Below are 16461 nucleotides of genomic sequence, written 5' to 3' on the forward strand. Positions count from 1 at the left end.
CTCAGGTGTGTGTATGTGCACCACGTGGTGCGGGTGCTCCGGTGTGTGTATGTGCACCACGTGGTGCGGGTGCTCAGGTGTGTGTATGTGCACCACATGGTGCAGGTGCTCAGGTGTGTGTATGTGCACCACATGGTGCAGGTGCTCCGGTGTGTGTATGTGTACCACATGGTGCAGGTGCTCCGGTGTGTGTATGTGCACCACGTGGTGCAGGTGCTCCGGTGTGTGTATGTGCACCACGTGGTACGGGTGCTCAGGTGTGTGTATGTGCACCACGTGGTACGGGTGCTCTGGTGTGTGTATGTGCACCAAGTAGAGGCAGAAGTGGGCATTGGATCCCCTGGAATTGGAGTTACATGTGGTTATGAGCCAACCAAGTAGATGCTGGGAACTGTATCTGAATCCTCTGCCCTTAACCACTGAGCCATCTTTCCAGTTCCCTCGCTAGCAATGTTTTAACATCATTATGGGAAGTTCCCTTTACTGGTGCCCTATTAACAGTACCATATTGTATTTGTATTGCTTTGTGTCCAAAGGACAATTTTATTGGTTCCCTCATTTAATATTATACAGTATACACAACAATGTTAATTGCCCTTTGACAGACTCTAGAATCGCCTGGAAGATGGGCCTCTGGGCATGTGGGGAGCATGTTAACTAAGGTGGGAAAAGTCATCTCAATCATTGGCCATTCCCTGGGCAGGAACCCTGGACTGTAAACTGGAGAGCACCAGCTGAGCAGCAACAGCATCCATCCCTCTTCTCCCAGTCCTGGATCTGATGTGCGCAGCTACTTCCAACCCCTGCTGCCTTGGCTTCCCTGCCATCACTGTGAGGTAGAGTAAGTCCTTTGTCCTTTAAGTTGTTTTTGTCAAGAGTATTTTATCCTAGCAACAGGAAAGGAAACTAACATGAGGACTATCAGTCTTCCATCTTACAGATAAAGATATAAAACCAGATCAGCACAGCTGATAAATGGGAAGGTCTAAGTCATACATCCTGAGTTCAATAAGATTAGTCATCTTAGAACACTCCCGAGAATCTGACCGCTTTGCTGTGTGAGCCAGACTATGCTGTCTTGACAGAGCCATAAACTCCTACATCAGTGGTTCTCAACCTTGGAGTCACCATCATTTTCACAGGGGTCACATAGCAGATATCTTGTATATCAGATACTTATAGCACAATTCATAATAGTAGCAAAATTATAGTTATAAAGAGGCAATGAAAAAATTTTATGATTGGGGGTCATCATATGAGGAACTGTATTAAAAGGTCACAGCCTTAGGGAGGTTGAAAATCACTGTCCTAAATTCAATGCACTAAAATTACAAGCTCTCCCAATATAGATTTTTCTCTCCCAATGTATGGTACACACATCTCAAGGTGATTCCCAATGAGTCACACCCTTGTATTTCCTTGATGGGTCATTCTGCTTCCCTAAGGGTAGAACCTGTGACTTGCTTCTAATCAAGAGAATACAGCAAGGATGATGGATGTCACTGTCTTTTCTAAAATGTATTGTAAGCAGGTATGTGAAAGCCAGGGGTCACCCTCTGGTGCTATGCCTCAGAAGCCATTCACCTTTCTGTTTTGAGACAGAGTCTCATAAAGAAACCTGGCTCACTGTCTGGGCTAAGATGGTTAGCTGGTGAGCCCCAGGGACCCATCTATCTCTGTCTCAATACTGGGTTGAAAGCATGGCCCACCAAGCCTAGCTTTCTTGTATGAGAGGTAGGAATCTTAACTCAGGTTTTCATGTACTTTATCAGCTATCTTTCCCAGCTAGAGAGGAGACAAGCTGAAGCCTCCTAACACATTCTCAGTACTTGGAAGAGACAGAAAGATATCTAGTAAGAGGCCCACCTGGGCTATACAGCAGATGTTACCTCCAACAAAAGAGACCTCAGCAGCAGAGCCCTTGCTAGTATGGACAAATCTCTGGATTTGACCTTCAATACCACAGAGGAAAAGAGGAAGAAAAGAAAAAGAAAAGAAAAATCACAGTTACTTGATGTTTGAGAGCTAATGTAAACATACCAGAGTAAGATGATGTCTCCTTCACATCCATTTCTTGTGCTATAATTGAATATTTCTTTGATGCAGGTAGTTCTCAATGTGTGGGTCTCAAACTGGACACACAGCCAGATTCGTAGCATCAAGGCCCCAAGAGTGGGACCAGGCAATCTGCCCTTTTTGTTTATTTGTTTACTTGTTTTTTGGGGATTTTTTTTAAACAAAGGATTCCTCTGTTTATCTGTGGCTGTCCTGGAACTCTGTAGACCAGGCTGGCTTTGAACTCAGAGATCCACCTGCCTCTGCTGCCAAAGTGTAGAGATTAAAGGCATGTGCCACCACACCAGGCTCAGGACCTGCTTTTTAACAAATCCTTCTGAAGGGAAACTCAGTGCAAATTTGATTCATGACTGAAGGAAAAGACGCTAACAAGAACTTAGTGGCCTACAAAGAGACACCTCCTGGAGGTAACTCCAAACATCACATTGTAAGCAAAAGGCAAATACAGTTTTAATAAATATCAAGCACCCATTAAAAGCCTACTAAATGCAAGAAAGCACTGTGCCACAATCAAGAAACAAAAATACTAACTGTAAAACTTCAGATGCATTTGGTGGGGGATATGAACCCTAAACAAAGTTCCTCCAGTGTCTTTGTGGCTATGAGGCTCTAGGAACTACACCCACAGACAACATGACTCCAACAGTAATGAGATCTCATTTCAGTGAGCACTGGCATTTATATCTGCTAACAAGTCAGAGCAGACTGGAGAATTACAGCCAGGGAGAGATGCACAAGCCATGATGACGAGCAGGTCCGCCTGAGTGAGGGAATGGAAATACTTACTGAGGAATGGGGTATCAAGCATATGATAAATACATAGGCCCCTATAGATTCTTGCATAAGAGAGTCATATTTGAGGAAAAATACCTATTCTGCCTGTTGTCTTACGTATATAAAAACAGGAAGAAATCTGAAAAAGACTACAGAACCATAGGATGATCTGACACATGCCTACAATCGCAGCACTTGGGAGATGGGCTGGGCCCTTCAGCATCCATCACTAACCAAGAAACTTTTACCTACAGGCCAATCAGATGGAACCATTTTCCCATCTGAGCTTCCCTCTTCATGGATGACTCTAGTTTTGTGTCAAGTTGACAAAAAACACCAAGGTTTCTGTGTAGATTGGGACCTTGGATACCAGGTGTTTGAGAAAAGGTACCATGCACTCAAGCTGGGCTCTTACTGAGACCCTATGAGAGTAAAGAAATGTGGCACATGCCTCAATTTACTATCTGCCCTAGAGAAGATACTTCATCTTTTAAAGCACACAGGGCTGAGTTCGATTCCTAGCACCCACATAAGAAAGTTACGCCTGGTAGTTCATACCTGTTACTTGGTATAACCTCAGGTAAGATGAGTAAGATGTGTTTGTATGTTACATGCGGGGAGACAGGAATGGCAGGTTTCAGTTTTCATATACTTAACACTAAATACTATATACCAGACACTTGGCAAATATTAACTCATTCAACTTTGAAAATGATCCTGTGACGTAAGAACTATCAAATTTCACAGATGAGAAAAGCTAGAGCGGTTGGATTGTCTGTTAAGGACCACGCAATAGAATGTGCATACTTTTTACTTAAGTATTAGTCCCAAACTATTTAATAAAAGTATCTTCATTCTCAGAGCTGTGAGCAAAATGTCCCTTTTTGTCCAGCTTCACTTTCTGTGTCTTCAGTCAACCACAGTAAAACCCGTTCCTGCCCAGTGAGGTAGGGATGTGGGCTCTCCCTTTAGTCTGCACATCCACGCCATACACACTACCACCCACTAGTCATTTGGTAGGGGCCAAGGTTTAGGGATCAAGTACTATGGGATCACATTGTTTATATTCAAAATTCATACCCCCCAATTCCTATGTCACTCAGCTCACCACTAAGCACTGTGTGTCATGTGATCACAAGAAGGCTACAGTGAGTATTTTGACAGAGATCAAGAGAAGCCATGTTACTGGAACTTCTACTAGTGTATACTGCTGTTACCAACCCCTTGCTGTACCTAAATTACAAATGAAACGTTGTCATAGGTTTGCTTGTCTCTGCAGCAAAATTACATGACAAAGTTGTGTTACCTCAGGGTTGAGGGATTCACCGAATGTCCTGGAATATACCCCATGCAGACAAGGGGACTACAAGACTCAACTGAATGCACAACCATCAATACACCCCACCTGTGCCACTTTGGTTTCCCCTGTACATTTTCTCATCTGCAAACCATTAGACACAGATCCAACTAAGCATATTACTAAAGGTTATCATTCCAATCTTACATCCCTTGTACAAAACACAGCCAGCACCAACAAGGAATAGCTTACATTTCATTCCTAGGTTTAAGTGGCAGCATATTGTGAAGAACACAACCACCTGGCGTCAAATCTCAGTCCACTGCACTACACGTGGAAGGAAGGGCCTTGGGTGTTTCCTCCACACAGCACCTGCAGACGAGAACTTTCTCCCGCTCCTGCTGAATCTCTCCCCTGACCGACAGAACGTCCCCACCCACCCTCCTTCTACTCCTTCAGAAAGATGCCTTTCTCTTCTACTTGCAGAATAGAGTTCTTCAAGAGACATTTGAGGGGGCTGGAGAGATGACTCAGAGGTTAAGAGCATTGCCTGCTCTTCCAAAGGTCCTGAGTTCAATTCCCAGCAACCACATGGTGGCTCACAACCATCTGTAATGGGGTCTGGGGCCCTCTTCTGGCCTGCAGGCATACACACAGACAGAATATTGTATACATAATAAATAAATATTGAAAAAAAAAGAGAGAGACATTTGAAAGGGAAGGAAGGGGGGGAGGAAGGGAGGGAGGGAGGGAAGAAGGGAAAAGGAATGAGTGAATTGGAGACATGGTCTTGCTATGTTGCCTGGGCGGTTGTGAATTCCAGCACTCAGCCTCCTGAGTGCTGGAATTACATGTATGCATCAGCTCAGCCTCCTGAGTGCTGGAATTACATGTATGCATCAGCACACCTGGCAACTGTTTATCTTTACCTAAAACCCCTAGAGTATTTCCAAGGCTTATTAATGTACATACTAGGAATAATCTCATCAAGGTAACTAAGGTCCCACTGATGAGTTATTCTTGAGTAACAGCTGACATCTAGGTATTGTCATATTTACATCTAAGATGATACTGCAGGCAGTCTGCAGTCACAGTAATCAAAAATCAAAAGATCAATAATTTCTCATACTATTTCTACTGAGGTTCCAGAAGCATCCTAGTCTTTGAAATTACAGAAACTGTCTCTAACAGAGGACAACTCGTTTACAAACGATGGTGTTTTTTTGTTCTTTTGAGACAAGGTCTTGCTATGTAGCCTAGGCTGGCCTCAAATTCTTGCTAATCCTCCAGTTTCAGCCTCAAAGTGCTGAGATGATAGGCATGTGCCGAGATTATAGGCTTGAGCATTCTTTAGAACAATTAATTTTGTTCTAATTTCTAAGTTCACAAACTATACTTATTCATGTGCCCCCATCCAACAAAAAATGTCCTCACCAAAAGGTTATTATAAAGTCATAGGGCCTGTCATCACAGCACTTGGGAGGGACAGGAACAAAGACCAGGTGTTCCGGGACATCCTTGGCCACATAAGACTTTGAAACCAGACTGGTCTACAAGAGACCCCATTACATACAAAAATAATAATAAAGAAACTTTAAAAAAATATTTTAAAGCATTATAATATAGTGCTTCACAAAACCCTGCCTCATATGAGCTACCTCCCTCAACCTAGTCCACCTACCTACCAGATCCTGAGTCACCCTGGCTTCTCCTTACCTTTTATGTGCCCCTACCCAACTCCCAGCACCACCCCCAGCTACTCATCAGTTACCATGCTCTGTCAATCTTAAATCGGGGATGGAAAAGGCCAAATGAACAGAGACCTATATGCGATGTGTGGATCAGCAGGGACACAGCAAACTGGAGAGCACATACTCTATTTAATATTTATTTATGATTTTGGGTTTTTTTTTTCGTTTTTCTTCTTGCTGCTTAAGATTATGCCTCACAGTCTCTAGGATGGCCAGAAACTTGTTGTGTACTGAAGCTGCCCTTGGTCTTCCTGTCACCTCCTCAAAAATGTCAGAGTCACAGAAGCATGTTCCTCCTCACCCTGTCATCTACCCCCTCCCTTTTTTAAGACATAGTCTCATTATGTATTCTTGGTTAGCCTGGATCACTATGTAGACCAGGCTGGCCTCTAACTCACAGGCACTCATCTGCCTCTGCCTCTCTGGTGCTGAGATTACAGGCATGTGCAATCACACCCAGCCATATACCTTTTCTAAAGAAGTTAAGCACCAAGGCTGAATAAAAGAGGAAGTTCAAGGATGGTGTTGCCCAATGTTCTGATTTTTCAAAAACATCTGGAAATCTGGACTTTTGAGGGAAAGATTACTTTTTAAAACAAAGTAAGAACAAATTAAATGCATCTGCTAGATAAATTCAGTATGAGCTTTCTAATTGTGACCTGTATTTTTAGAATTTTGTCGCCCTTGCTGTGTGGCAGCTCATGCCTGTAATCCCAGAACTAGGCAGGCTGAGGCAGGAAGGTCAGCAGTTGGAGGTTAGCTGGGCTACAGAGCAAGCCTGTTAAGGGGAAAGGAGGGAGGGAGGGAGGGAGAGAGAGAGGGAGGAAAGAAAGAGGAAGGGAGGGAGGGAGAAAGAGAGGGAAAGAAGGAAAGAAGGAAGAGAGGGAGGGAGGAAGGGAGGGAGGGAGGGAGGGAAGGAGAGGGAAGGAAGGAAGGAAGGAAAGAAAGAAGGGAGGGAGGGAGGGAGAGGGAAGGAAGGAAGGGAGGGAGGGAGGGAGGGAGGGAGGGAGGGAGGGAGAGAGGGAGGGAGAAAGGGAGAAAAGAAAGAAGGAAGGAAGATCTCTGCTCTCCTGGGGGACACGGTGCTGTAGACCTGTCATCTCAACACTCTGGACACCAAGGGAAGAGATCATGAGCTTAAGGCACACTGGGACATAGACAATCTCTAGTCCCTCTATTCCTGTAATACCCAGGCCTTCGACACTTCTTAGATAGGGACGTAGTTATTTATTGGCATCAGAATCACTTGGTGGGGGGTAATCACTGCCCTGACACCAAGTGATTCTAATGCCAATAAATGTGGGCCACAGACACTGACCCACAGAACAAAATTACTCCCGCTCTGTCAGGAGCCGCCTTCCTTGCCAGTTTCATCTGCCATGCCACCATTATACTCAAACACCTTATTTTGTGGTTCTCAGAAAACCTCTCCGCCATCCCGCATCTCCTGGCCCTTATCTGACAGAGTGCCTTTCCACGTGGACACTCTCTCTACTCAGTTTTCCTCTTTCTAGACTGCCCCTGCCTTCACCTCCATCACCTCTGAAGTCTTCATCAGTGTATGCTGCCCCTGTCCTTCACCACAGTACCTAGAACTTACAATCTGGACTCACTGTTTATTTAATAAGGGTTTGTTTACCTGTCCCTATGCCACCCGACTGGGCTCTCTGAAGTCAGGAATTTCAGCTTAGTTGAAATTGTAACCCCGGTGCTGGGCCTGATGAGTGAAGCTCCCATGAATGCCTGCTGAATAAATAAAATTACACGGTATGGCCCAGTTTGGATTCTGGTTCGCTGGCTTTGCTATCAGGAAGCAAAGATAGTTCCTCTTTACAACTTCTTCACTGTAATAGTAATAAATTCACAATAACTACAGTCCTTGTATCAGGCTGTTGTCATTGGTCAGGTTAATTAACTACCCAACGGCAGGAGCCAACCCCTGAAATTCTACTCTTGAAACTAAAGGAAATTTAACTCATTTTCCCCCCCTAAAGCGAAAGGATACAATGTGACGCTAGCTGCAACACTATAAATTAAAATGGGGCTTCCACAGATCTGACTAGGCAAACAACAGATAACCCATGAAGGTATAGAGTCCCTCAGCAGTAAGTGTCTGTCTCATCTGAAAGGAGGAAAGGGAAAGCAGTGAGTAGAGGAAAGACTGAGTCTCACGAAGCTGGAATACTTCACCACAATATCTGAGGCTGCTCTTAGGAACAATAGCACTCTCAAATTGGCACATTCATATTCAAGGTGAAAATTCAAAAGAAGCCTTCCGGTACCCACATGTACAGCTCCCTTTACCATACTTAAAATTCTTTCTTTTCTCTCCATTTTCACTCCTTCAGTACTTACTGGGCAGCTCTTTGGCTCAGGATGCTATGGAGACACTGATCACGTTGAACATGACAGCCATTAGCCCGGCCCACCTAGAGCTCCTGTCCTAACACAGAAAGCAGACTTTCAACTAAGTATGAAACTAACAGAACTATGTGAAACACCCTGCCAGAAGACGTGAGTACTCAGAGAGTATATAAAGCAGAATCCAGCCCAGGCTTCTTCTGTACTGAAAACCACCCCTTTCTCACCACAGAAACCTAACTATCTCCTTGTGTGCACCCCTCTTGGTGGCGATCTGTGCAAGTGCCAGGTTTCCACATGTGGCTCTCAGATGTGCCCCTAGGGACGATAAAGAAATTCAACTGGTTCAAAAGAAATTTTTTTTCCACCAGCTGTTCTAGGAGTATCATTTTTTCGCCTCTGTATCTTCTGGCTGGATTAGAAAAGGTCACAGCAGAGAATAAAAATCTCTGCAAGTATGTTGACTGCACATTTGGGGGTGCTGTTTTAATTCATGAAGCTGTGAGGCATGTGCTCTCTGAAGACCACACAATGAGAAGGGGACGAGAAAGAAAAGATTTCTGTGTACAATTCACAGGCCAACAAAACTGAACACACGAATTTTTTTTCCTTTGGATACCTCTGATTCATTCTTTTAATATAAATGTGGTATGGTATTGAGCAAAGAACCTTCTACTAGAAGAATGATAAGGTAATAAATTTGTATTTAATTTTGGGGTCCTCCCTCCCCCAAAAAAGCCTCATAACTAAAATGACATCAACAAACTATTTTGGTGAATGAACGCTGGTCAGCTTGCTAAACTGACCTTTGTTTTCCAGGATGATAGGAAACCTACTGTCAGATACAGGAACTGAATCAGATAAGGGAGGAGGGGATCGCCACTGAAAACCACACTGAAATGTCTGATAAAGTAGGACTCCTGTCTAGCGGAAAATATAATCCTAGAGAAGGCGGTAAGGGTTCACTAAATAAATACAATTGTTTTTTTATAAAAACTTACTCTAGGCCGGGTGGTGGTGGCGCATGCCTTTAATCCCAGCACTTGGGAGGCAGAGGCAGTGGATCTCTGTGAGTTTGAGGCCAACCTGGTCTACAAGAGCTAGTTCCAGGACAGGCTCCAAAGCTACAGAGAAACCCTGTCTCAAAAAACCCAAAAATAAAAATAAAAAAATAAAAACTTGCTCTAAATGTCAGGCTCTAGTAAGGAGAAAATATTTTAGCTGTCAATCTTTATAGAGCGCAGCATAGATACTGAAAGAGCGGGCGCTGACGACACAACAGGAGGTATTAAAAGCTTTCTGCAACACAAGTTATAAGGCCCCGACCGAAGTTAGGCTCTGGAACTTCTCCCCAGGTACAGCAGACAAGTCACCACCTCAATTCAGAATGGTATAGTCTGATGCTGCCTCAAAGAGGGATACCCTAGGGCTTTTTAAAACCCCTCGGGGTTCAGTTAAACAAAATTAAGATTCCCACCCCCAGATATTCATTCATTGCACAAATGCTTGCTAGATGCCAACTGTGCAGTGTAAGCAAGCCCTACGCTTCAGCCACGCCTCATCATTTGGACGTTCTAGTCCATTCGACAAGCACATTAATTTCGTAAAGGAACAGGTTGCCCTCAGGAAGGCTTAGCAAAAATGAAACACTAATGCCCATTATTTCAGGCGAAGATAACAAGATGGCCAGTAGCTCCCTGGTGGGAGTGCTAAAACAGGGTGAAAACCACCATTATTTCCTGGGGATCATTACGTGTCAGACACTTTGCAACCCTTTACAATCCGCTGAGCACGACAGAAACTTTCACTTGGGCTCTAGCCTAAAGGAGAGGCTGAGTGGGGTTTCAACAAACAGAAACTTGACTTTGGCATCGGGTTTCTATGTACTCGAAAGCCCGCGCGCTCTTTGCACTACACAGTTCCTTCCAGTGCATAATGTCTCAAGCACCACGCCAGCGCCCGCGCCACGAACCACAGTGGAAGCCTCTTTCCAGGGGCAGGGTGGGGCGCATCTGCATCAAGGCCTGGAGAAGTCACTTCCCCTCCCTCAGCATCCGCCACGGGACCATCCCGATCTCCGAAGTTGGAAGCACTGACAGGCAGATGGGAAGTTCATTCAAACGAAGCCCAACAAAAGGACACAGAAGGGAACAGCCCCCTCTCTAACAGAGGCTGAAAAAGCGCAGCCCTGACAAGTAACAAGGAAAAGGAGAGAAAGGAATTCTCTCACTCTCTCCGGGTGCTCTAAGGAAAAGACAGTCTCCCGCGGGGTGCAGAGCCCGGGCGGCGGGCCTAGGATGATCCCACGCTCCCCGACCGCGAGACCCCCTAGGATCCCCGCAACAACGCCCGCCGGCGCGCCACGCGGCAGGCACAAGGTGACACGGACCGCGCCGGCCCCTCAGCCGCCAGGGCGCGGCCGGGGCGAGGGGGAGAGGGGCTGCCGTCCGCCCTCCCGCTCTACCTTGTACTTGTCAAAGCCGGCCAGCTGCTCCGGGCTCACGTATTCGTAACCAGCCATGACGACCCGAAAACCGAACGCCCACTCCGCAGCGGCAGCGACTCTCCGCGACCAGGAGATGAAACGTGAGCAGCGCAAGGCACCGTGCAGGGCTGGAAGAGCCTGGGCTGGTAAAGAAGGTACAAGCGCGCTCCTCCCACCGCGCACGCGTAGCCGACCCAGGGCGCAAGCGCAGCCCCCCGCGGCTCCCGCCCACCCGGTACGGACACCGCCCTTCGCACGGCCCGCCCCCAGGACCGATTCTATCCAATTGGCACGGAGTGGCCAGTGCCAAGTCCCGCCCTCCCGCTGTCTTCGTCGATTCATTTGCTGGAGTCAAATTAGGTGAACTGAAGTAAGAGGAGAGGTGAAAGGTCATCTTCCCAGCAGCCTTTGCTCTTGTCTCTGGTCTAGGACCCTCGGGGTGACTGTGTGGGATTCCCTTATAAGCTTGTGGTCTGGGTGAGTGTGTGCGAGGGAGCGCGGGAGGAAGGACGGGGCCGGGTGCCTACCGCGGCGGGCAACGAGCTCCTGAAGCCTCTGGAGCCTGAGTTGATGATACTGGACGAACAGGGGACTGGGAACTGTCCAATAAAGGGACTTAAAAAAGCCATCGGAGTCCATCCCCCTCTCTCTGGTCGGTGTTGCTTGTGAACTTTGGACTGCGTCGTCAAAATTGCACTGGTTCAATCCGGTACGAATTCCAATTGCTTAAATCTCCTCGATCTCCCATAAAACCATTAATCTCTCGGTGTCGACGGAGCCTTAACTGTGTTTGCAAGGAGTGGTGTTTTTACACAACTAGTTCCCAGTGCATTGTAAAAAGAGCTGGTCATCAGTGGTTACTATGTATCTAATAATAGGAAATGTTTAATAATAATTGCTACTTTTTATTGAGTGCCCTACCTGCCGGGAACTTTGCATACATTATCGCCAACCCACTAACATTGTGATGAGGAGTATTTCTCCCACTTCCCCTAGCACAAAGCCAGGAGTTGCGTATCCCCAGTACCAGCAAAAAGAAATTCAGAGACACTTATTTGGTTAGAAATGGTCAACCCAATTAGAAATATAGTCCTATTAAAATCACTATCTCAGTGAGTCTGCCAGTCTCCCAAGTTCCTGGAATAAGGGCAATTAATTTGAAATCTCTTTTTATGTTCCTTAGGGTCATTCACGTAACAAATACTTACTAGAACCTAAGCTATGCCAAGCACAATTTTTGGCTATATCCTCCCTTCTAAAGTCTAGGGGGTGTGCATGGGTGGGGTTGTCATTTTTTGAGACAAGATCTCGTACTGTCGTCCCAGGTAGTCTGGAACTCACTGTATAGCCCAGACTAACCTCAAATATCATCTTAGTCTCTTAAGTGCTAGGACTGTAGTGTGAGCCACCACATCCAGCTCAAAAGTGTGCAATTCTTAATGAGATGGTTCATATAAAGATAAAAATCTTTGCCCTGTATTTCTTCTAGAAAATATAAGTCAGACAAAAAGAAAGGAATCTTGCCATCAGGTGGTGTTTTCGATATAAGCCTTGTACTATTCCATGAGAAATACAAACTTCATACTTAACATATTTTAATTACGTGTGAAAAACCATTAAAAAGTGACATGATAGGGCCAGAGAGATGACTCAGCCTTTAAAAGCATTGGCTGCTCTTCCAGAGGACCTGAGTTCAATTCCCAGCACCCATATGGTGACTCACAACTGTCTGTAGCTCCAGTTCTAGCAGATATGATGCCCTCTTCTGGCTCCCAAGAGCACTGCATGCACGGGGAACACACACTCATACATATAAAATAAAATTTGATTTTTAAAAAAGTGACATCCGTGCAAACTAATAAGACTACATAAACTGCACTTCTTAACTACTTCATAAGGCAACAAACTCAATGTAGCTTCCCCCCAGGTTTTTTTTTGGGGGGGGGGAGTGGTTTTCAAGACAGGGTTTCTCTGTGTGTCACTCTGACTGTCCTAGAACTTGCTCTGTAGACCAGGCTGCCTTGAATTCACAGAGATCCACCTGCTTCTGCCTCCCAAGTGCTAGGATTAAGGTTCTATGCCACCACTGCCCAGCTTTTCTTTTCTTTTCTTTCTTTTATGGTGTATTTAACTTTATTTTATGTGCATTGGTGTGAAGGTATCAGATCCCCTGCAACTGGATCTTTAGACAGTTGTGAGCTGCCATGTGGGTGCTGGGAATTGAACACAGGACCTCTGGAAGAGCAGTCAGTGCTCTTAACCACTGAGCCATCTCTCCAGCCCCCCAGCTTTTTTTTTTTTCATAAGAAATGCTTTCTTTCCCCCAGAGCTGAGTGTGGTGATGTACACTTACAATCCCAGCTTGCAGGAAAACTGAGGCAGGAGGATCACTTTAGCCAAGGTTGACCTTAAACTCATGATCCTCCTGCCTCAAAAGCAATTTAGTAAATGTGTTTTAAAGAGCAACTTAAAGACTTTTTTATTATCTTTAATTATGTGTATGGTTAAGTGTACGTGAGTCTAGGCGCCTGAGGAGGCCGGAGGCATCCAGTCTCCCTGAGCTGGAGTTAGAGGCAGTTGTGAGCTGTAGGCCGTGGGTGCTGAGAAGAAACCCTGGTCCTCTAATTTTGTAAAGGTAAGCAGCTGCAGTTTGCTGCTCTCCTTTGTGGAAGGCTGTTGCACCTTAAAATCAATTATAACGCCTGAGAACTGTTCTAATGTGAGTTGCTCCGCCGGCGCAAAGAAATCCAATTAGATCAGATTAAACCAAATTAAAACGCCCATGTTTTATTAAGTGCATGGCAGGGAAGACAAAAAATGCAGGGAGCACATGCAAACCCGGGACCATGTGTTCCTTCTCTGGGAGCCCACTTAAATACCCTGTGGAAATGGTCCTAACCCTCCTCCCGGGGAGGGGTCAGGACCTGGCATGCTGGGATTTGGAATCCAGAGCAACGCAACTCCCAGGCCAGGGGGCTGGGATGGATGCCAGGGCCTGGGGTTAGGCTCCCAACTTAAACAAGAACATCTCAAACAGAAACAGTATAGAACTTTCACTACACTTTGACATCTTGCTGAGGGATCCTCAACAATTCAATCTTACCCGATTTTTTATTTTCTTCTTCTCAATAGTGTAATTTGTTAGCAGGAGGGAGCATGGGGAAGCCTGAGGCCTACTTTCCACAGCTGGCTTCCTTCTCCCACCATGTGAATCCTGGGGAGTCTAACTCAGGGTGCAAGCGCCTTTACCCTCTGAGCCATCTTGCTAGACCTCCAGTTCTCTATTTTAAAAAGAAGGCATTAGACTAACGCCAAAACCTTATTCACCTCTGAAATCCAGTAAATTATATCATTTAACTTCTCAGATGAAACCAGCTCACCTGGAGAAGATGCCTTTCCTTCAGTTATTACACAGATCATGCTAAATGATGTGGCTTAAGGTGGTTAAATTAAAGCCAGGCAAGCATAGAATAGACTTCCTTGAGTCCTGTGAATCACACACTCTTAGAGGATGCCTAAAAAGAGGAAATTGCTCAACAAAATGCCTTTGGAATTGAACCACTCTCCTGTCTCCTCTTTTCTGAATCTCGCTCAAGGAGGCTTTTACGCTCCAAGCAGCCCAGAGTGACCAGAAGTGACCAGAGACTGCCTTACATTGGCCTGGCTGCTCCCCTCTTCCCAGAGTGCCACAGGAGTGAGTGTGATTTATTGGTCTGCCACGTCAACCGTTGAACTTGACCCCGTTGGCCTTCCTACCTGTGTCTCTTTTCTCCCCCATCCCCCATCTCTACCGGTATGGAGACTGAACCTAGGGCCTTACTCCCACTAGGTGAACATCTGCATCTCACACCCTCAAAATCAAACATATTACCCTTCAGAATAATATCTTAGAAAATATTAATTCACCCTAAAAAAAAAGTTACCTTTGTAATATAAGCTGGAAAGAACTTAATTCTTGTAGCTTCTGTTTTATTTAGTCAGAAGGAAGAATATGTCAGGTAAGGGGCAATAGCTAGTAAGTTAAAGAACTAATATAGTTAATAACACCAATAAAAGTTATTGAAGTCATAAAAATGAACAAAATATTCCACGGAAGTTGGTAAAAGATGTGATGGCTTTATTCTTTCTTTTTTTTTTTAAATAAAAATAAGGCCAGATGTGTGGCTCATGCCTGCAATCTGAGCATTTAATGGGAAACTAACAGAAGAATTACTTTATGTTTGAGGCCAGCATGTGCTACAATATGAGGCCTTGTTTTGTTTTGTTAAAGAATTAAATAAGTGAAATGAATGAGGTGTAAGTTAGTGATCGAGCATGAATGTTTCATCTGCATGAAACCTGGGTTTAATATTCGCCCCAGCACCAAAATGATAATACAGTGATAAAAATAATGTCTCATCCGTTTTATGGTCCTTGGCTGTGTTACAGCACTTAGCCTCAAATGCAGAGGCTCTGGCTTCAGTCTCAGTACCCTGACACCACCACCACCACCACCAGTTCTCAGAGCACTTGGGCATCACTGGTACACCCGAACAAATCTGGTCCCGGGGCCAGAAGGTTGTTCCAATTGTTCGGAATAGAACAAAAGAAAAGCCATATATTTTGCCTCCAGGTTACTCAATTTGTAGTAGCTTTGAATATATTTTCCACTGGATTATACAAGTTACTATAATAAGGTAAAAATATTAATATAATATAATAAGGTAAAAAATACTATAATAAGGAAAAAAGTAGTATGTCTAGTTGTTTTGCAGTGGGCCTCACATATTAGGCAAGCACTCTACCACTGAGTACCATTGCCAAACCAGTAAACCAGCTTCTAATCAAGGCTAAGGAATGCAGAGAACAGGACTAGGAGTCAGACATTAAGTTCTTTATTGTTTCTTAAAAATAAAATTTGGTGGCACATACTTTTAATCCCAGCACTCAGGAGGCTGAAGTAGGTGAATTTCTGAGTTCGAGGCCAGCCTGGTCTACAGCGTGAGTTCCAGGACAACCAGGGCTACCCAGAGAAACCTGTTTTGTGAAGGAAAAAAAAAAGAAGAAATTTCTTGGCTGTAATATACCTAAAGTAGGATTGTTGCCTACTTGGTTTTTTCCCCATTACTTTTAGTTTGCAAGAATTCTCCATAAGAATGTATAGGAAACCCTGAGTGGGTGGCCATTTCTACCCCCATTCCAATGTGTGTGGGGCACAGTGAGAGTCACCATTGGCTAGCACATGCTGCCTTTCAGTTGGTGGAGGAGGATGGTAATTGTGTTCTCTCACTGGCCTTGCCTACCGGCTTCCCAGTGATGGTAGCGCCAGTTTTGCTCTCCCAGATATTGAACACTAACCCAATACTGAGTAAGCATTGGAATCAAAGGCAGGCAGCGTGACAATGCGGAAGCAGCGGAGGTCCTGTTGGCTTTGTGAGCAATCAGCCGGTTGAGATAGGAATCCCTGGTAGGTGCGGGGCTCAGACTCGGCATTTCCTAGCTCAGCCGCGATGAGCCATAGGCATGGATGCAAGCAATGGCAGGTTACTGCCTCATGCAGGAAACCTTAGGTACAGTCACAAATGGTGAGCTTTGGTGCCAGTCTAGAAAGTTGGGTTCCTAACCATTAATGGTGCCTTATTAACAGCCTTTAGGCTTAAGGTATTGCGATTCCCCAGCCCTGAACAAGGTTGGGCATTATGTTATAGCTTTTGGGGCCCACAGTATCTGAGACCTTT

The 16461-nt window shown here is 45.1% G+C and overlaps 1 protein-coding gene across 1 annotated transcript in view; it reads right to left on the minus strand.

Annotated features, from left to right (window-relative positions):
• Nucleotides 1-10905, minus strand: part of Selenoi (selenoprotein I) — a 41805-nt gene extending 30900 nt beyond the window's left edge. Inside the window, exon 1 of the mRNA XM_048436616.3 lies at nucleotides 10724-10905. Within this exon, the coding sequence (XP_048292573.3) occupies nucleotides 10724-10780 (57 nt within the window). The 5' untranslated portion in view covers nucleotides 10781-10905. The remainder of the gene's footprint in view (nucleotides 1-10723) is intronic.
• Between the last annotated feature and the right edge of the window lie 5556 nt (nucleotides 10906-16461).

This window comes from Myodes glareolus, chromosome 6 (assembly GCF_982192425.1).
Source record: "Myodes glareolus chromosome 6, mMyoGla1.1, whole genome shotgun sequence".
In the NCBI taxonomy this organism is placed as follows: Eukaryota; Metazoa; Chordata; class Mammalia; order Rodentia; family Cricetidae; genus Myodes; species Myodes glareolus.